At 43.1% G+C, this 22,138-nt stretch overlaps 1 protein-coding gene across 3 annotated transcripts in view; it reads left to right on the plus strand.

The window, feature by feature from the left end:
• LOC138287385 (zinc finger protein ZFP2-like) overlaps window positions 1–21,906 on the plus strand; it is a 140,918-nt gene extending 119,012 nt beyond the window's left edge. For all 3 annotated transcript variants that reach the window (XM_069227774.1, XM_069227775.1, XM_069227773.1), the window contains one exon: window positions 17,096–21,906. In XM_069227774.1, coding sequence (XP_069083875.1) covers window positions 18,144–19,082 — 939 coding nt within the window. In that variant the 5' untranslated portion in view covers window positions 17,096–18,143 and the 3' untranslated portion in view covers window positions 19,083–21,906. The remainder of the gene's footprint in view (window positions 1–17,095) is intronic.
• The last annotated feature ends 232 nt before the right edge of the window (window positions 21,907–22,138 follow it).

Raw genomic sequence — 22,138 nt, forward strand, 5'->3', positions numbered from 1 at the left:
CGAAATCGTTCCACTGCCCACGCCGCCTCAAGTAGTTCCTTTTTAATGACCAAGTAATTACGCTCGGTTTGCGTTAGGGTGCTTGAAAGCATACAATACAGTCCCAGTTGCACAATTACTTTTTTTGTGAAAGAACATCACCAATGCCATAACTACTTGCATCGACGGATACTATACAACCGTCCCCGCTTATGAATGATTTTAAACATGGTGCTACCAATATTTCTTTCTTGGTTTCATTGAAAAACTTTGTTCTTGTTACCAGCAAAACATAGAATTCTTCTTTAATAAAATCCGCAAGGGCTCAATTTTGTATGCATAGTTCTCCATAAAATGTAAATAAAATTCATTGAGTCGCAGAAATGATCTCAGTTGATTCTTATTCACTGGCTCTGGTGCTTTTACAGTTGCCTCTACATGACCACCCTTGGGCTGAATCCCTTCCTTAGAAAATATATGACCTAAATATTCTACTTGCTGTTTACCAAAAACACATTTTTCTTTTTCCACCGTCAACCCATTATCCTTTAGTGCCAACATGACCAACCGTAATGCACTGTCATGGGAACATTTGTCTCGACCAAAAAATTTAAATGTCATCTTGGAATACTTTAGCCCCTTGTTTTCCTGATAAAATTCAGATAATTTCCCTTTAAAAGACTATTGACACACTCCCCAGCCCACATAGCTTACTTTTGTACTGATATATACTGTACCTTTGTACTGATATATGCCCTCATTGTGAAATGTTTTGATTCCTCCTCCAACTGAATCTGGTAATATGCACTTGTGAGATCAATTGTAAAGAATACAGCCGCATCCCCAATGGAAGAGGTTAATTCTCGTAAATTGGGAGGAGAAAAGTGTCTATACACATAGCATTATTTAAACACCTTGCATCCAAACATAAGGGTAAGTCCCATTGGATTTAAGAGGAATTACTATTGGTGAAACCCAGTCAGAACTCTCTAGGGGTTTGATAATTCCTTTCTCATCCAAATCGAGCAAAATACCCTTCAATTTCTCCCTTTTATTTAATGGTACATTTCTCAATTTTTGTCTGACAGATACTACTTTATCACGCTAAATAATCTTGTGTTTGAACCCTTGCACTCTTGATCACTGAACACATCAAGATATTCATTTTTTAAATTCTCATATTAATTTCCAGTGTAATTTTTACTTCCATCCACTTCCTCTTTATGAACAGAAAACACTGGAGGACCAACAGATGGATCAGTTTTTATCCCCAACTCCATTCTACATGGCAAACCCTAGGATCATGGCTCCTTTATTAGCTACATAAATCTTCCCATTACATTTCTTTGAACCAAAGTCAATATCTGCCCACATAAAACCTTGCATGAGACTCCTACCTGAATAGCTCCCCAGATTCCCAACTGAATCACACAACTTCCTGCCAGGCCACAATTTGTCATACATATTTTTTCCCTTGATAGTATACCTATCACAAAAACCCACTATGGTTTTAATGGGTACACCTACAGATGGGTAACCTTTGCAGCCTTCTTGCTGCCAGTATATTGTACATCTTGCACACTCAACGCAACATCCTACAAACTGCCCCTCGCACATCCATAATCTCTTCCACAATTTGGTTTAACTTTTTACTCATATTTCTGCAAACTCTGCTAAAATGGCCTTTTTTCTGCAGGTGCTACATATTTTGTTGAATAAAGGACATATTTTAGAATTAGTCAAATGGCTACTAGACTCACACCTGAAGGACAACACCACCACACCAGGTGTACGCCACCTTCATTTGTCTTCACTTCTACATGTTTACTTTTACCTTGTGTAACATTTCTCTGATAGGTCCATGCTTCTAGCAGCATCAGCTGCCGCTTTAAATGTTATCTCCCCACACAACCACAATTGTTTTTAGACTTTTTTTGATTAAATTTCGGCATTGAACAGGGTTACAAGCATTGCGCTTACCATAAGCCCACAGTGACACAGGCAGCATCTAACATATACATCACGTTGTATTATCATCAATTATGCATGGTACATATACCAAACATAATGGGCATGTAAAACATTGGTTAAATTCACAGGTCAGATTCATAGGATGTTGACATGAGAAATGCACTTAGCCAACAATAAAGCAATGGCTGCTACGTTGCTATTAATTGGTAGTAAACCTCTAATGGCGCCCAGGAGCCATACATGTGGAGTGCAAGCAACAGTCTCCAGTATCATATAAGAGAGTGCTTGAATGAACCTGACCCAAAACCGATAGATGTGGTCACACCCCCAGACTAGGTGTAGAAAATCCGTATCTTCAGCTGCACATCTGACACAGTGAGCATCCTCTCGCAGACCGTATTTATACAGCTGCATTGGGGTGTAATATAGCTGATGTAGATATTTAAAGTGTACAATTCTTAAGTTAACATTCACTGTAAGTTGGCCTGTGAGTGTGCAACACACCTTCCAATCCTCGGGGGACATCTGTGGGTCCAGTGTAGTATTCCACTTAGCAAGCTCTTTTAGTGGGGTCTTTCCCTGCACAGTGGTGTACAGCCTTGTTATGAGCTTTGTGTGAGTTGCACGTCAGTATGATCTGTAGTGTTTCTAATGTGGGAGGGGCTTCTGGGAATCAGGGTTAGTTGGCCTTGAAAGCTTTCCGGAGACAATGATATATAAAACCTAACAATGGGGTTTGACGCTGTGTCTGTGAAATGATGTCTGAGGAGACTTAAGTCGCTCTCTGAGTAATCGTCCCCACAGTCCGCAACCAGGCGTCTGAGTTCATGAACCTCGCTTTAAGTTCCTGGGTGACGGAAATGGCCGGGTGGTGCAGAGGGAGAGTGGGTGCATACACTTGTGTTTTCCCTGCTCTTTCACACAGTTTCTGCCAGGCTCAAACAGTGCTCTGTGTAGTGTTGATTTCAGTTCTAGGAAGATCATTACGAACATGTGGTAACATGGCTCTTAATGGTATAGGATGTGCTTCCTCACTTTCTATTGCCAAGTGTGGGATATAGTTAGTTGGAAAGTACCAGTAATGTGAAAATTGTGCTTGGGCACAGAGATAATAAAGGTACATATTGGGAGCCCCGAATCAACCTTTTTCATAAGGCAGTGTGTTTCCCAGCTACATCTGGGTTGCTTTCCTGCCCCTGCCAGTCTAATCAAACAGGAGCGGAGCGTTCTAAAGAAGAGTGCCGTTAAAGTGACTGGGACATTGATAAATATATAAACCTAGGCAATACACCCGTCTTCATAACCGCTAGTCGGTCAGCCAAGGATAGAGGGAATGTTATCCAGTAAGCTATTTGGTCTTCCAATTTAGAAATGGCTTGCCCATAATTCTGATGGACTATGAACGTGGTATCTCTATGCAGCCATATCCCCAAGTATTTGACTGGTTCTGTACACCTGGTGAGTGGATATTCTAAGACGTGCAGCATGGTGCCCTGGGTGAGAGAGAAAATGGAAGACTTATCCCAATTTATAGTTACCCCTAAATACCTCTGTCGGATATATTTGTGTATCAGGGGTGCTAGTTGGGTGTCTGGGTTGCGAACGTACAGCACTGTGTCATCTGCATATAGAGAAATGACTAGAGTGCGCAGTCAAAATCTGAGCGCTGCTTCGGGGTGTCTCTGTCTTATCTGGCATTCCAATGGCTCCAGTGCTAGAGCGAAGAGCATTGGGGACAACGGGCTACCCTGCCGCGTGATCCTGCATGTTATGATTTGACTGGATACTTTTCTGGCTCAGATTTGATGGGTCTGTGTATAATAGCTGTATCCACCCTGTGAATGTTGAAGGGATGCCCATTCGCTGGAATACCGTGAACATGTAATCCCATTGCATAGAGTCAAAGGCTTTTGCTGCGTCCAAAAGTACAGCTGCAGCCTTGACTTTGGGGTCCAAATGGTGCATTAATGCAAACATGGTGCATAAATTATGCATGGTGGACTTTCCTGGAATAAAGCCGGACAGGTCAGGCAACACCAGTGCCGGGAGTAGCTGTTGGATTTGAGCGGTAATGACTTTGGACAGAATTTTGGCATCAGTATTAATGAGTGACAGCAGCTGATATTGGTGTGACATTTTCTTTGACGTTAGGAGAGTTATTAGGAGGGCTTCCTGAAGGGTAGGCGGGAGTATCTTCTTAAATGGTGTGTATATGTGGTGTTATTATGTCTGCAAATTCTTTGTAGAATTAATTGGAGAGTCCATTGCTTCCCAACACCTTCCTGTTTGGCATTGATCGGATTGCATCCCGCACTTCCTCCCCATTCGAATAGGTTGCGTGAAGTACTCCCTTTGACCCGGAGACAGCCAAGCCAATGCTAAATCCTTGAGATAGGCTATTGTGTCAGTCACCGTTGCTGCCTCCTGAACTCCGTAAAGCTCAAACTAGTAATTCGTGAATTGTGCCATAATGGTGGAAGTGTCCCGGCACACTTGGCCATCTCCGGTCTCTGTGCCTACTATGAATGTTTGTTTCTGTTGCTTTTTGATTTTACTGGGCAAGCTGTGACCCGGTCTTACCCCCTCTCATATGATCGCTCCATCCATCGTCTGGAGAAATATTTAACCTCTTGTTGGACTGTGTTGTTATATTCAGTTACTAGTGCTCTTATTTCTGCCAGTACTTGTGGGGTAGGGCTTAACTCGTATCGACGCTCAAGGTTCATCAAAACATTCTCTATAGTTTTGGGTGTGGAGAGCCTGCAGGACCCCTGACTGGAACCCTATCGGCGTCCCTCCTATGGAACCTTAAAGGCCACCCCATAACATATCTGCACCATCCACAGAGCCCTTGTTCTCGGCGAAATAGTGCATATTCATGTCTCGCACCCCATCTCAAAATACCGGGTCAGGCATGAGTGTGAATCTCTAGCTCAGGTAATACCGGCGAGTGGTCAGAAAGCATTCCTACTAGGTGCTGTGTAGCCGCCATCCACCCGATTATTTTGCGCAATATTAGCCAATAGTCCACCCTGGACTATGTCTTATGGACTGATGAGATGTATGTTCCTTCTCTCAGTTGGGGGTATTGCAATATCCATGTATCAATTATCCTGTGTTCATCCATGATATCTCAAACAATTTAGGCTGTTTACCCTGCCAGTCCATTGTAGCCGAATGATCCCTTAATGGCTCTATGTATTTGCTAAGATCACCTCCCCAAAGCACAACTGCAGGTTGTAAGGCAAACAGACGGCCTCTCAATGTTGAATAGAATTCATGGTCGTCTATGTTAGGCTGATATACTTCAATGATAGTGACTGTTGTGCCCCTTAGTTTATGCATATGAATATGTACCCGCCCTGGTCGTCCTTTTCAGAGTGTGTGAGCGTAAACTGGAGACCCCTTTTAATTAGTATAAGAACCTCCCTTGAATATGAAGAATAGGGTGACTCAACTCCAATCACAGTCCATCTAGAGCCCACCCGCACATCAGTGGAGTATGTAAAATGTATTTCTTGCAAGAGTGTTATCTGTACCTGATGGCGATCTGCATATGCAAGCACTTGTTTAACTTTCTTTGGGTTAAGTCCTCATATGTTCCATGTCAGTAGCTTAATACAATTCTGTACCTGCTTCATAGTACCAAAATGTATCTATAGGTCATAAGATGTTCTGATACAGTTTAGCGTCACAAGACATATGATTTGCCCCCATCTCACAGTGGGTCATCAATCGCTTAAACAAATAAAACATCCCCTCCCACTTCAATGTCCCAATCATGCCAAAGACAACTCATACAAAACCACACAACAGAAACATGTCTTCCAAACATCTGCAAACCATTGTGCTGTAGAAACACAAAAATCCAAGAGAAATCAATTTATGTTCACCCACGAGAGGCAGCTAAATAGCTGAGGTCCCACCTGATACGTTGGGGGTGGCAGGGGTAATTTATCGACCTGTGTATTGTATATCAAAACATTGCAAGATCTTGTTATGAAATCAAAAGCATTACAGCACTGCTGGTGTGCTGCATGTTTTAACAAATTGTTCTGCGTTTTCATCTTGGTCTCAAGAAGGCATTGCCAGGATGCGTCCTTAAGTCTCCCACATGTGTCTGCAGAGTCAGCCAGGCCCCTCACCCGCCCTGTGGGGCCAGAGACAGTAACTGACTGGCGTTCCGCCCCTGGCCGGCAGCAAGTTCAGCCAGTGGGCCCTTCCAGGAGCGCAGCAAGTTGTCATCAAACTCTGTGGCCGCTTTTGGTATGGCGAAGATTTTATGTTTCCCATCATGTTCAATCCAAAGGCAATCTGGGCATTAGCATGGCATAGGATAGGTTAGCTGCCTGCAGTTTCTTCACTTGAGTGTGTTCTCGACGCGCAGCTTGTATCCCATCTGTAAAATCTGGAAAAAAGGCCACTCCATATCCCTGGTACTGTATATTCTGTTTCTCTCCTGATCAATGAAGGACTGTGTACCAATCTTGATAGTTCAGTAACCTGGCGATAATAGGCCTAAGAGGGGCCCCAGGGTCAATCGCGCCATGAATGATCTCTGCACCCTTTCCACACTACACAGCCAATAACTGATCTGGACCAAAGCTATCTCTCAATATAATTTTAAAGTTGAGCGATATTAGTGGATTTTGGGACCCCCACACTGCGAAGATTATTCCTCATTCAGCAAGCCTCTAAGTCTCCATTTTTAGCTTGAATGACTACCAGCAGTTTTTCCGTACCAGTACATTTTTCTGCAGTTGTCCGTGATACATCTTCTGTAGCTGAAATGCATTGCTCGGCTTCCACAATGCGTGTCGCCTGTTTGTCTAGTTTAGTGGCCAGATGATCAACCCTCAGGGTCATTGTGTCTATCTTGCTGTCAATGGACTGCAGGCTCCTTCACATAGTCACTGGAGTGGCTTCAAGTGAGGAGGGCCCGCATGAATGCAGTTCCTGCTCAGAGTCAGAGTGTGCTGAGTTCTGTGCCCTACGCGGTCGTTTAGATTCAAATGTCAGGCGGGACTGTTGTTTGTCTGCTTTCCTCATGGTCTCTGTTTTTCGCAGATTTGCTTGGTGCATACAGGGCTGAGTACGAGCAGGTATGTAAGGCACGATGTAACCACTACCACACCTGGGAAGTCATACTAATTCCCCCTCGATCCCTTCTCTCCGTTGCCATTCGCTCTCTCTTGTAGTCTCACCTGCCCTTCAATCAGGTTCCCGGGGTGCAACACGGGCCTCTCCAACTCCCTTTGGTTACTGCAGAGACTAGGTAGGCTAATCCACTATCTTAGTTTACCTTGTCCACATTCATGGCAGCGGTGAACATATTTGTGACAGACACATCACAGAAGGGTCGCATATTATAAACTTCTTGGTACACAAGTGCTCCTGGCCACTACTTCATGTATGCTCATTTTGCGTACAGCCATTTGTGTCTATGTTTTCATCTATAACTTCTTCTAACTGTGGCATATTTTCTAAAGCAATATACCGTTACATCTGCTGGACCCTCCTGGTTGCGGGGATATGTAGGGCTTGTAGGTTCACCAAGAACTCTAGGTACCCAGAGCCAATAAGTGAGCTGCATCTTGCAGTGGTTTTTCATTGTGTATCGGGTAAACAGTAATTCATTTGATACAATATAAAGAGTGACAAACTTGTATCAAGGAAACACATGTATTTCTGAAATGGGCACAAGATATGGAGTTCAGAAGCGGTGGTTTACACATTTTTAGGTCGAGCGTTAGCGTTCGGCCTGCTGTATACTTTTAAGTATACTATACTGTGAGTTCCAGCGTTTTCATTTATTAGTTGCAGTGTCCTTCAAAATCCTTGCTTGCTAGTGGTCAGTTCTGCCTCTTTGTCCTGCCTTTTTTCACTTTGGGAGCAGCACAAAGTACTGTGTATCTCTTCTGTAAGGAACTTTTTTTTAGCATTTGCCTGTTTCACTTCATCACTGTGGGTGCTTGTGCAGTCCCTCCTCCCTACCTGCTCCCTTTGCAAACATAATAAAAACAGAGGGGGGCTTTTCCAGGGCCAGCTTGCTCTCCCCTCACTGTTTATTTTAATGTTGTGTAAACATGATTCTGTTTCTTGTGCATATTTTTAAAAGGTCACGGTAAAACACGACCCATGTGTGTATGCGAGTTGAGCTGTAAAGCTTATTGTTTTCATCCCCGTGTGCGCTGATCGGTAAAACACGATCCATGTGTTTATGCAAGTTAAGCTGTAAAGCTTATTGTTTTCATCACCATGAGCGCTGATTGTAGCTCTCCTTCAGTAGACAAATATACACATTTTTGTTATTGTAAGACTTATGTCCAGCTTTTTTGGGAGGAGACATATTCACGCTTAGAAAGAGAAACTAGGTTGAGAATCATGAAGCACAAAAAACTACAATGTCACAGACCACTTCCAAAAAATGCTGCAGCACAATACATTCCCCAAAAAATCATAATTTTTTAGTGCAAAATTGTGCTCATTTGGACAGGACTGTAGCTGGGATGAGAGATCTGTATTGTGGGAAATGACGCCTCTGAATCAGGCTTTCTCCAGACAGCAGTCGATGACAGCTTATTGGTCTTGCACGTCATTAGGAGTAGCTGTTCAACATTCTTTTCTTTATCTTCTGCCTCTTGACAGCTGAGATAACTGTTTTCCACATTTGCTGTCACTGAAGTTGCATTTATCCAGTTAATTTCACTAAGGTTGTGAAACTATACGAGGATGGCATTTCTTTCTGGGCACGGCTGTTACCACTGGCATTGGCACGTGCATGCAACTGGTCTCGCATTTGCTCGAGTTAGAGCTATTAGCTTTGTAAACTCCTAACAGGACTTTTCTTGCCACACAAATGAAAAACAAAATGCAGCGCAATTGCGCTATTTAAAACCCAGCGCGATCGCGCTGCGTTTTATTTTATTTTCATTTGTGTGGCAAGAAAAGTCCAGTTAGGAGTTTACAACGCTAATAGCTCTAACTCGAGCAAATGCGAGACCCGTTGCATTGAAAATGCTTTTTTTTTTCTGCCTTCAAAATGTGTAGTCATTTTGTTTCCAGGCCTCTGTGAGCCCTAAACAAATACCAAGCTGAACATGCTGTGTATTTATTGCCCTAGCAGTCACAACAGCCGGCAGAGCCGGGCCTGTGGAGAGAGAGGGGAAGGAAGGGAACACAGATTAGGCATGCCCCTCTTTGGGAGAGTTGAAGACTGGCTCCTGTTGCCATCTGCTGCTTGGCACAGACCCTGAAAGTCGCGTTCAAAACCTGCATTGACAAAGTCAGTAGGTATAACTTTAATATGTGCACGAGGACATGCAGCAAGACATTCATTACAAAGGGACACACATGCAGACGCAGGCTAGCATGCATACAAGCACCTTTTATCTTTTGCTTTATATTCCTTTATCAAAAGACAGTTAAATGGTTTAGCGAGTGTTTTTTTTTAACCTCATCACTATTGGAACCATGCACTCTCACCAGACACTCCTAGCCCCACATGGCGTGGCTTTCTTGAATGCTGAAACGCTGTTTTGAACATATTTGATTACTGTTGTGATCCATCATTTCACTATTTTAAATATTGTCCTTCAGGTGTATTTTCAGGATAGCGCAAACACGTAACACTGAAAATTATTTTTATCAGCTCACAATTTTGCTTACTTATGTATGTTATGAATGTGCGGATTTGTTGGTGTTTTTGGTACAGGTGCACAGATTCAGGTGTCTTGTCTTAATGCTGTTTGCATTATATGTGTGACTTTGTGAATTGTGACTTGTGCATATTTATGTTTTAGCCTCTGATGTACTCATGTTTGTATGTGTACATTTCTGTTCTTTGTTATTATCCTGCATATGTTGCTGCTTGTATATGTACACATGTGTTTCAGTGTGTGGTGCAACGTTATATATGTATGTGTTGTCGCGTTTCTTGTTTTTTGTGGTGTGTGTTTGAATGTTTATTCAAGTGCACGTATGTATGTTTCTTTCCTTCTGACTATACGTTTTTGTATAACTGTGTAGAATTGAGCATTCTTGTTTCTGCCTGAGAATATTCAGCTGTGTCGTATGCATGCTTATTAGAATTGGCTGTGTGCATGCCTGGAGATTCCGACTGGGTAATTTAGCGGAATTGGCATGGTGCATCTAGAGCATGGGTACTCACAAACTTTTTCTCGGGGGCCAAAATTGCAGTATGGTTTGCGGCCGAGGGCCGCACTGAAGTGACAGCGGGGGCGGGGCTTAGAGGGGGCGGGGCTTAGAGGGGGAACAACCACCCCACCCCCTTTTTCAAAACAATGCCCCTACCCCAGTAACACACACAGCGCGCACACATACAGCGCCATCTGCTCTCACCCCTACCCCAGTAACACACACAGCGCCATCTGCATACAGCGCCATCTGCTCTCACCCCTACCCCAGTAACACACACTGTGCCATCTGCACACAGCGCCATCTGCTCTCACCCCTACCCCAGTAACACACACAGCGCGCACACACACACAGCGCCATCTGCTCTCACCCCTACCCCAGTAACACACACACACAGCGCACACATACAGCGCCATCTGCTCTCACCCCTACCCCAGTAACACACACAGCGCCATCTGCTCTCACCCCTACCCCAGTAACACACACTGCGCCATCTGCACACAGCGCCATCTGCTCTCACCCCACCCCAGTAACACACACACACAGCGCACACACACAGCGCCATCTGCTCTCACCCCTACCCCAGTAACACACACAGCGCGCACACACACAGCGCCATCTGCTCTCACCCCTACCCCAGTAACACACACACACAGCGCACACACACAGCGCAATCTGCTCTCACGCCTACCCCAGTAACACACACTACATTAAAAACAAATAAATAAATAACCAAAGAGCCTTACCTGACTCAAAGCACTGTAAAGATGCCACAAATGTGGAACAGCAGGCAGGCAGGCGGGCAGCAGACGTGGAGCTGGTGACAGGAAGCAGACGACCAAAGCCCCATAAAAGTTAGCTGCGCTGACTTTTATGGGGCTTTGGCTTCCAGGATCGTCAGGGCAACGGCATAAACAATGGCCGCCGTATGTAAACATAGAGGAGGGCCGCGGGAGCATGCTCCCGCGGCCCTCTTCTATGTTTACATACTGCTGCCATTATGATATGGCGTTTGGTGTGCGTCTCGCGGGCCGCCAAGCTAGGTCCGTGGGGCCGCTGGCGGCCCGCGGGCCGTACTTTGAGTACCGTTGATCTAGAGGAACAAAGAGAGACACTGCTGTTTGCATTTTCATGGTTGCCAGAGCACTTTTCTGATACATTTTTCTGGTGTGAGAGCATCCCTATGTCGTGCTGTCGGGTGGGAGATATGAAATTGTTCTATATTTTTATACGGTTGCCAAAGATTGTCAATGTTGGGCAAGCATCAGTGCTTTTGACATTGCTCCTCTGCTTTCTGCCCTCACTTTCTTCCATTCAGATGGGGATCAACCAATCAGATGCCGACTATGCTGTTTACACTGGCAGCTTTCATGGGCTATTAAGGAAGGGCATGCACACTCAGTGATTTTGTGGCTCTACAGAAGGTGGCGGTCCTCAGTATCTCATGTGCTTTACCAGTCTGTGTTCTTGCGTCCTGCTTGAGCGCTCTGGCTGGGACTTCAGAATCAAATCTCCTGTGCCTCAAACCTTTGGTGTGGTCCACTGAATTTGACGAGATGCACTTGTGATCCAGTTTGACCTTCTAGTCTAGGGGGAGAAAAAGCACTTCTAGATTACCTACTTGAAGGATTAGATGTGAGGACCTGTTTCAACCTCAGCGTGAAAGCAGGCTTTTTGATTAGGTGAGGTGCGAGCAAGTTAATACTCCATTTGTCTGCTGGAATTGGGTTGTTGAGGGGGATGCAGATAAGAGTAAGGTTGAAGCACTCCTTTAAGGTCCTGAATAATGAAAGCATCCATTTTTTATTTGACTGCTTTCTTGGCAAAGCTCTAACAATCTGGATATTTCCATCTGCTTGGGACCATTTTCCTTTTACCTTTCTGATCGCGACTTCAGTGCCATGATGCCCTTAGGTGATTGTCCCCTTTATAAATTGAAGTTAAGCAGCATAACAGTACTGTGGCCAGAGCCAAAGTGCAGGAAAATGTGCATTGCACCACCAAAACATTCAGACAAAGTGCTCCTTCTGTTACTTCATCTCTGGGTCCCCACACTAGGTTAGTAGGCACCCCAAAATAATAGCTCCCCCCAACATTCAGTGTCTTTTTAAGTGCTCTCATGGCTGGAACTTTTGTTTTACATCTGAGAGTACTTTATGTTTTAAGGGCCTTGTTTGTAATATCATTGTTATAGTCTTGCTGCTCCTGACAATGTGTAATACACTACACCCTCTAGGGTCGAAATGTATGATTACACTGCATTATTTAATGCCATTTTCTTTTGTGTGGTATGCCCTATAGGTGTTAAATATATAGTTACATGGCCATGTTTCTTACAAACGCTACTTTCATTGTGGTGTCCTGTAGGGGCTGTTCTAAGCATTACAGTCATATCAACATCATCCCTGGGTCCCCTCACTAGTTTAGTGGAAATCCCAAAATATTAACCCCTCCCACCATTCAGTGTCTTTTTAAGTGCTCTCATGGCTTTACCGCTGAGAGTAGTTTGTTTTTGTAAGGGCCTTGTTTTTAATAGCGTTGCAGTAGGCTTGCTAGGTCTGACAATGTGTAATGCATTATGCCTTCTAGGATCTAAATATATGATTACACTGCATTACCTTCTGTCATCTTCTTTTCATGTTGTTATGCCCTTTAGGGGCTGACTATGTGGTTACATAACCATGGGCCAGATGTATGAAAAAGGTTTGCACTCGCAAACGGTGCGAATCGCAAAATTCAGCCATTTAAGAGTGCAAAACTGTGGTCTGCAATGCATGAAAGGCATTCGCAGACCACAAATAGAAATCGCTAAAATTGCGATTTCTTGCGTTGCGACCCAGGTCGCAAGGCGATGCTGCAAAAAATCGCAAATTGCGATTTTTCGCAGAATGGCATTTTGCACATGCAAAATACCATGATATGCAACCAGGTGGTAACCTGGTGCAAAATTTAAAAATGCAGTTAAACTGCATTTTTAAATTGAACATGTAAAGCACACATGCCTTTTTGGCATGTGTGTACCTTACTTGTTGCAGAAAATTATTTTGGGGTGCAGCCTTAGGCCCCCAGCACCCTGGGCTTTTGCATTTCCAAAATTGCGATTTCTGGTTCAGAAATCGCAATTTTGGAAATGCAAAAAATTCACAGCTTTGGGCCAACAGGCCCATAGCTGCGAATGGGGCCAGAATCGCAATTTGCGATTCGGTAATAGCATTTGCGATTTTTATGAAATCGCTATAACCGAATCGCGAATGTGATACATGGCCCTTTGCGAGTCGGAAATAGCGATTTCTTAAAAATCGCAATTTCCGATTCGCAAAGGGCCGTGATGATACATCTGGCCCCATGTTTCTTACAAATTCTATTTTCATTGTGGTGTTTTCTAGGGGCTGTTCTAAGCATTACAGCCATATCAACATACCAAAATACTCGTGGCACACGGAAACTTGCCCCATAATGGTTTGCAGGGCATTACTTTTACAAAACATTTTTTCTCTTAACTCAGCCTGTGGTGGTCCTAGGACAAAGTGATCACCTTCAAAACATTGACCACAGTGTGCTCTTTCTGTCTACATCATCTCGGTGTCCCCACACTATGTGAGTGGGTACTCCAAAATAATAACCCCTACCACAATGCACCATCTTTTTTAGCTCTTTTATGGCTTGAACATTTGTGTTATAGCTGGGAGAAGTTATGTTTTATGAGTCTTATTTGTAATGTCATTGTAATAGGCCTGTTAGCCTTGAAAATGTACAATGTATTACTTTTGTTCAGTTTTTACAGGGGGTTATGCCCTTCAGGGGCTAACAATATTGTCACATGACTGTGTTTCTTACAAATAATTTTTTTGGTATGGTGTTCTGAGCATTACAGTCTAATGCCAAAAGTTTATTTCTGATAAAGGCTTATGTAATAATTGTATATGTTATAATAATCTCTCCTTATTACAATTATGACTATGATTCAGGCCAGCTTAACATCCTTATTACACTATGACTGTTTGAACACTGCTGATATGTTTGGGTGACCCTTCTAGTTTATTTCTCCTCTGTGGGGGTCTTGTGTCTTTTTGGGTAATTTGTTTAGGCAGCCAGCAACTCTGATAGTGGGTTGGTGAAAGTGGTATTCTATTAGAATTAGCAAATTTTAATTAGGATGCTAAATAGCAACATTTTCATTTTTTGCTGCAGATAAAGGAAGTGCCTTAGTTATATGCAGGGCCACTGGAATTACATGTCAGGAAAAGACACAATTATGAGACAGGGTTAACCAATTTATGTGGCAAGAAAAGCCCTGTTATTAACTTACAATGCCAATAGCTCTAACTCAAGAAAATGCGAGACCTATTGCATTGCAAATGCTTGTTGAATTTGGGGATACCCATACTAGCATATCAATTGGAGGGCATTTCTCAAAATGACTTCCTTTTTACACAGACAATTGGTAATAACACTTGTTCTACTATTCTGTGTTCGCCTAAGTCTCCTGTTAAAAATGGTACCTCACTTGTGTAGGTAGACCTAATGCCCGCAACTGAAAACTTCCCAAAACGCAACATGAACACAGCACATTTTTCCACAAAAAACTGACCCTTTTTTTCAATGTGCCTAGGTGTGGATTTTGGGTCCTAGCTTAGCTGGCACCTAGGAAAATCTAGCAAGCCTGTACGTTTTTGAAAACTAGACACCCAGGGGAATCCAGTATGCTGTGACTTGTGTGGCTCTCACCATGTTCTGTTACCCAGAATCTCTTGCAAACTTCAAAATTTGTCTAGATAAACACATTTTCCTCATTTCTGTGATGGAAAGGTCTGGAATCTGCGAGGATCCACAAATATCCTACTACCCAGGGTTCTCCTCAATCTTCCGATAAAGGTAGTACCTCACTTGTGTAGTTGGGCCAAGTGTCTGCGACAGGGAAGGGCCAAAAAAGTGTAGAAATTGAGGGGGAACCGAAGTGAGTCCAAAGGGAAAGTTTGTTACCACAGGTTTTTAGGCTGACTCTGCTTTGGGCACCCACACAAATGGGGTAGAGTTTTTCTCAGTACAGATAGGGTAATGCTGGCTGGTAGGGATTTTGTGGATTCCTTTGGATTCTGGAAGTTTCCATCACAAATGTAGGGAAAATGTGTGAGCATCGTGGGTAAGAAAACGGTGGGTGCATGTGAAGCACACCACCATGGACTTCCCCAGATGTTTAGTTTTCAGAAGTGTCTGAGTCTGGTAGGTCTTTCCAGGTGGCAGTGTAACCAAGTCCAAAAAGTGCAGCCGGTCACCATTGCAAGTGAGACGATATGGGGAGTTAGCCAAGCTCTCCTAAGGGTAGGGGGTAAGACTGTTTCCCCCTTCAGTTGGGGTGGGGGCATAACCATGACTGATGGATGGCGGGTAGCCCCCCCCCTATTTTTTTATTCCCTGACGTCTAGTGGGTCGTCTGCCCCCATGGGGGGCGGGGGGTGCTGATTGGGGGTAATTACCTATATCTGCCCCCAGGGGGAAGAAAGACTGTGTCCCCATTTATTTGGGGTGGGGAATGGCCATGCTCATGGTGCGCAGCCCCCACCGCTCTTTCATTTAAAAAAATGTCCCTGGTGTCTAGCAGGCTTTCACGCCCGCCCACCCCCGGGGGTTGGATTGCGGGTTATAACCCCAAATGTTTTGGGGGAGGGTGGGGGCATTGCTGTGCCTGTTCTGGGCAGCCCCCACCTCTAGACTTTTCTTTATAAAAAAAAAAGAAAAATCATAATCATCCCTGGTGCCTAGTGTGTTTCTGCCCCCCTGGGGGCCAGATTGGGGGTAATAACCCCTATTTACCCCTGGGAGGGGCAGAAATACTTTGTCTATTTTTGTGGGTGCGTGGGGACATTATCTTGCCCATTCTGGGCTGTCTCCACCCTTTCCTAAAGGGAAAAAAGGTCCCTGGTGGTTAGTAGGCTTTCTGCCAAAACTTCCCTCACCCCTGGGGATGGCAGATTAGGGGCTTCTGCTTCCTGGAGCGGGAGGAGGGGGACAGAAAGACTGAATTGTGTTAAAAAATTAAGGTGGAGCGAAAGCCCTTGGTCAAGGTGCCGCTCCCCCCTCCCTGGTGGCCTAGTGGAGTGGATCCCTGCTTGGGGATCACCCTCATGAGGCGATCTGCAAGAAGGAATCCACTAGAGAAAGGTACTTTTGAAAGGAAGATTCTCTCCTTTCTAACGGTACCTCTCCCGTTGAAATCTGTGCTCAGGGGGCTGAGATAAGTCCCTGAGCACCAAAGAAAATGAAAGCAAATGAGCCAGTCGGTTCATTTTACTTTCATTTTCCACTGTTATGATGTCGGTGCGTCGATCGTCATTTCAGTGTGGCCATATTTTTAGCCTTGGTTGCTGGGAAGCTCTTCCCCAGCAACCAAGGTTAAAAAATCCAAATGAAATCCCTCTGATGTCTGCCATGTTCGTGAAAATCTGACGCACGTGAGCACTGCAGCGCCAGATGCCTTCCAGCCATCCAACACATGCAAGAGGTTAAAGCAGTCAGGATACCTTCCTCCCTTTCAGTAGGCTGTACCCTCAATATTACCCATTGATCTGTAGCGAACTTTGAGGGTAAAAAGCAACAGCTTAAAAAAGCAGAGTAAGACGGTGAATTCACTGCATCTCAAATTAATTTATTGCAGACGTTTAAAATGTTTCTGTGGCACCAGTTTATAATGCGTAAAATATTAACTGAGCACACTCGCTGGCTGTTCCTGAGACTCATTTACAGCTTCATTTTTGATTGCTGTGTCCAGAGTCACAACTTCCGACCTCGGCAACTCTGTAGTCTCGAGTTTGTTATTTACACAGTGCTGCAAAGCCCTTTTAACTATATCAGAAAAGCAACTTGAACTTGTATTGTCCTCCTTACTACCGAAATATTATGTTTTTGCATTACATCAACTCATAAATGATATTTCTTCATGCCAAATTGTGTTTGGTAATAAGTCTTTTTTTATTTTTTTATTCTGCAGGTCACTGGAACAAGGACAGAACAAGCAAACCAGCAGTTAATAAACATGCAGTAAAACTAACAACGGAAGCAATTGCTGGAATGCAGGAGTTTTGAGAAACTTGGAGCAGAGATAATTGCTGACAGTGAACTTGATCTATGTTTCTTGTCAATTTGTTATATATTGTTAACCCTCTGTAGTACAAAGACTAACATTTTTTAACAAAAGTGAATTTTCGGGATTGAACAATATCAATGCAGTGCAACCATGAGAGAAATTATAACAGTGGTCAAACTGAGAGAAATTTTGTCAGACCATCTACAGCACCATGAGAGAACAAGCTTTAATCGAAAGTCCCATTTGACTCCAGGAGAGAGAACACTCACAGTATAAAAGGTCATTTTTTAACATCTTTCTTAGATCTCATCAACGACACCGGCATACCATACCTAGTGTGAATGATTCCCATCACCAACACTCTTCTGGGGTTCATACTAGCAGGCTGCATACCACCGCGTCTCTTCGTGGAGTAGATTTAAGTGGATTCCAACCATGCTGAAATTACAGAATTCTTAATATTCACCAGTTTTAAAGCCATGAACAGGAGACAGGAAGGTTAAAAGGAACAACTCTCCTGTTACTTATGGTACGCAATATTATCCTAGCTTGTAATAACCTTGTGTGATTACATGTATGTTAAATGGGCCAGACTAATAAACACTAAACCCTAAGTGCCTTATCAGTGCTTTGTAAACTCCTAACTACCTAAGTGTGGCAAAAGCTTCTGTCACAAAATTAGTCTAATTGTACATGAGAGAACCAACCTGGGCATAACTAATTCTACAAGTGAGAACAAACATCGATGTAACATGGAAAACAGTATCTTTGAGAAAACATCTTGGTTAATGCAAAGGACTTTTATGAGAAAGTTTGGTGGAAAACCTAGGTACGTTGCCTACAAAGGTGACAATGTATGAATTCCAAGCAGAAGATATCATTGTCCAATTGTAAGTGTTAAGAAGATCCACTGCAGCAGGTTTGAGAGGTTACTGGTAAACATTATCTAAACATGTCTGTTATCAAAGTGTGTATGCAAAGCAAAATCAGACCTGGAGTCCTTAACGACAGAAAGAATTCTTATAAGCACACTGAATGTGAAAACAACCTAAGTCATCAATCCCAACTCACTGCTCATGAAACAACAGACACTAAAGAAAAATCATATTGGTGCTATGAAAACCTGGGAAGCTTCGGTCTACTACCCACATTCACTTTACTTGAGAGAACACACATTGGGCAAAAACCTTATCGCTGCTCTGAGTGTGAGAAACCCTTCCGTTCTAAAAGCGACCTCACTAGGCATGAGCGAACTCACACTGGGGAAAAACCTTATCAGTGTTCTGAATGCCAGAGAACCTTCAGGAGTAAGTTCAATCTTACTGTACATGAGAGGATCCACACGGGGCAAAAACCTCATGAATGCTTTGAATGCAGCAGGCGCTTCAGTTGCAAAGGTGATTTCATTAAACACGAAAGAACCCACACGGGGGAAAAACCTTATCAGTGCTCGGAATGCCAGAAATGCTTCAGCCAGAAATACAATCTTATTCTGCATGAGAGGACCCACACTGGTCAAAAACCTTATCAATGCTCTGAATGCCAGAAAAGCTTTAGTTACAAAAGTGTGCTCACTAAACATGAGAGAACCCACACGGGGCAAAAACCTTATCAGTGCTCTGAATGCCAGAAAAGCTTTAGTCAGAAATCCCATCTCACGCAACATAAGATTAGCCACACTGGAGAAAAACCTTACCAGTGCTCGAAATGCCTGAAGAGCTTCACCCGTAAAGCCAGTCTTTCTGTGCATGAGATGACCCACACTGCTAATGAGCTTCAGTTCAACAAGTGGCCTCACTGTGCAGAAGAGAGCCCACGCTGTGAAAAAACCCTTATCAGTGCCGAGAGTGAGAAAAGAAACTTCAGTCATAAATTGACTGATTGTGCATGAGCAAGCCTATAGTGGGAAAAACCTTAATAAGGCTCTGATTGCCAGAAAAGCCTCAGTTGCAAAAGTGATCTCACTAAACATGAGAGAACCCTCATTGAAGTAAATCTTTATCAGTGCTCTACATGCCACAAAATGTACAGTCAGAAAGCTCGTTGACTCTCCATGAAAGAATACAGACACATGGGGAAGGTTTTAGCAGTGCTCGGAAAGCCAGATACTTTTCAGTCATAAGCTTTCACTCAACATAAGAGGGCACACTGGGCAAAAAAGTTATCAGTGCACTGAATGCCAGATATAATTTCATGTGGCTGACCCATCTCACTCAACACTGGCAACCCACAATGGGGGATCAAAACATATTACTGTTCTAAGTGGGAAACAACTTCATGTATAAAGCCCATCTGTTTCTCACTGTGGGAAAATCATATCAGTTCTCTAGATGCCAGGAAAGCTTCAGTCGGAAGGCCAGTCTGACTTACCATGGAAGACTGCACATTGGGGATGAAAAGCCTATCACTGCCCTTTTCAGCACACTAACCTCACTAAACATAAAATATCCCACCCTGATGAAAATCCTTTTCAATTCTCTAAATGTCCAAAGCGCTTCATGTAGAAAGTCAGTCTCACTTAACATATGAGAATACGCACTGCTCGAAGACTTGATCAGTGAGCTGAATGTCAGAAAGTTTTCACTAAGAAATGTCAGAACGAGAGATCGCACACTAAGGAAAAACCCTATCACGCTCTGAATGCCAGAAAAGCTTCAGATATGAAAACTTTTTATTTTACATGAGTAAACTCAGTTTAAGCAAAATCCTTATAAGTGCTTTGAATGTCATGCCATGTGAAGGTGAAGCATTATTGACGTTCTGCACCGTAGAGCGCAGAGTATTGTCCTCCCAGAGGTTCATTCCTGTCATTTAATGCATTGTAAAAGAAAAACAAGCCTAACTTTCTCACCATTAATCACAGCTCCATACTTTCACTAAGGATCTTGTATTTTCTTAAACATTTAACCCACCAAGCAACCCCATGTGAAACCTTGGATGAGGTTGTAATTGAACCCCTAAAGAACAAATGCAACCACCAATAACATCACGTCCTGTTCATTCACAACTTAACAACCTTATTGCACCATTTATGATTAACATATGAAAAAAACTGTTATGTAGAGATAACAGCATAGAGCTTAGCCTTTTCAAATTCAAGGAAAATAGTGTTAAAAAAGGGAATTCTGAAGTGAACATATATTTGTTGATAAGACAAAGGTTTGGTAGCTGCAATGACATGAGCTACGGTGAAAGTACTATTAACAGTCTTTACATCCACTTTGTGTCCTGATCCTTATTATAGCCTTGTACTAACACCTTAACCACAAATAATACTAATAAATGCAATGTGAAAGGAACATTACCCGAGGCCAGTCAACAAATTCATAATATAACAAGTGTAATTGTAAAGAGCACATTCACCCCCAGGTCTCTTGGCACTAAATTAACAGATATTTATTGTTACCCAACTCAGTGATACACATTGTCATCTAAGGATGGAAGGCTGAGTGTCCCTGCTTGGATTTAAACCTGTGACCATGAGCTAATGGAGATTCCTGAAGTGAATGTGTTCGTCCACTGATCCACCAACTACCAGTGAGTTTATAGAGTAGGGAATCTGTTTCCTCAACTACATCAACTGTATCATGGACACCCCAAAAGATACCAGTAGATCAGCAGACCCAAATGCGCATAGAACTTTACTACTTAAAGCCTAACTACTTTAGTCATGAAACCTACACAAGTATTCTGAAAAAAACAAGGCAAGGCAGACATTCCTTCATGAAATGGATTAAAAAAGTGAGAACAATAGCAAAACTAGAGGAAGAACCAAATCAAGAAGCTGAATCACCAGAAAAAATGACAAATGTGGAAAGTACAAGGAACTCTGAGAATGTTGGTGCTTACCAGGCACAAATGCAAGCAGTTATACCGAGAATTTAAGCCCAAAAGCATGAGACTAATAATGCCATCCTGAGACAGCAGCTTGCTGAAAGAATGTTTACCTGCTTATGTAGAAAAATAATTTGCAACAAATGATTGTAGATTTTTCCAGAGTGTTAAACTACCTCCCAACTGATCTCAGAATGTTACATACTCATGACTGAAGGATATTATCCAAACTATGTACACATGGTAACTTCAGCGGAAATGGTCCTGATACCGCTAGAGTTACACATATAAAGACAGTGCAATAACAGAGTATTTTAATCCCAGGTGATAAAGACACATTAATGAAAAAATTCTCTAAACTGGCGATGGCTAGAGGGGTATCAGAATCCACGGATTACCCTTAACTTTGTGCATAAAGATGCAAGCTGGTGAACGACACGGACTAGCAGAACGTGGAAGGAAAGCAACCAAAAAGTGCGTTTGTGTGTTCAATGACATTGAAGATGGAAGTCCTACAAGGAAGCATAGAACTGCCCATAATGGTGAAAGCCTATAAATCACAGAACTGTGTCCAGAACAGTTTTGATGTGTTTCTGAGAGCTCCCAATTCCTTAGGCATGCCTGTACTCATTTTCACTCTAGAGAATCAAGTATGCAAAACCAGCCGCAATGCATTACAGATATTTGGCCCTAGGTGAGAAAGGAAAGAGTGGGAAGTTCTGCATGCCAGGACACCTAGTAACGTTGTACAGGGCCATAATAAGGAACTGGGGTCTAGGCAGGCAGTCAGTTTCATCATGGCTGACCTTGGAGTTACCTCTGCTCCTGGTGGGGGATATTCTTGTATCAATTTAAATTTTAATAAACTCCCTGTTAGTCAAGCTATGTGTCTTCTCTTCAACGTAAATCACAACAATGGTGTTGATCTGCAGCTGTGGCAGAATTCCTATTTCTGAGTAACAGACACACCTCACTTGCAGTGCTGTAGGTAGTAGAAAAGTAGGGAACGCAGCTGGTACGGTATAGGCCAATGTAGAGACACACATGTGCAGTGGTTCTGGAGACTATCTGTTGCTCATAGGTGTGGAGGGCTTATATCTGCCTGTGGTGTGT

Source organism: Pleurodeles waltl, chromosome 4_1, assembly GCF_031143425.1.
Source record: "Pleurodeles waltl isolate 20211129_DDA chromosome 4_1, aPleWal1.hap1.20221129, whole genome shotgun sequence".
NCBI lineage: Eukaryota > Metazoa > Chordata > Amphibia > Caudata > Salamandridae > Pleurodeles > Pleurodeles waltl.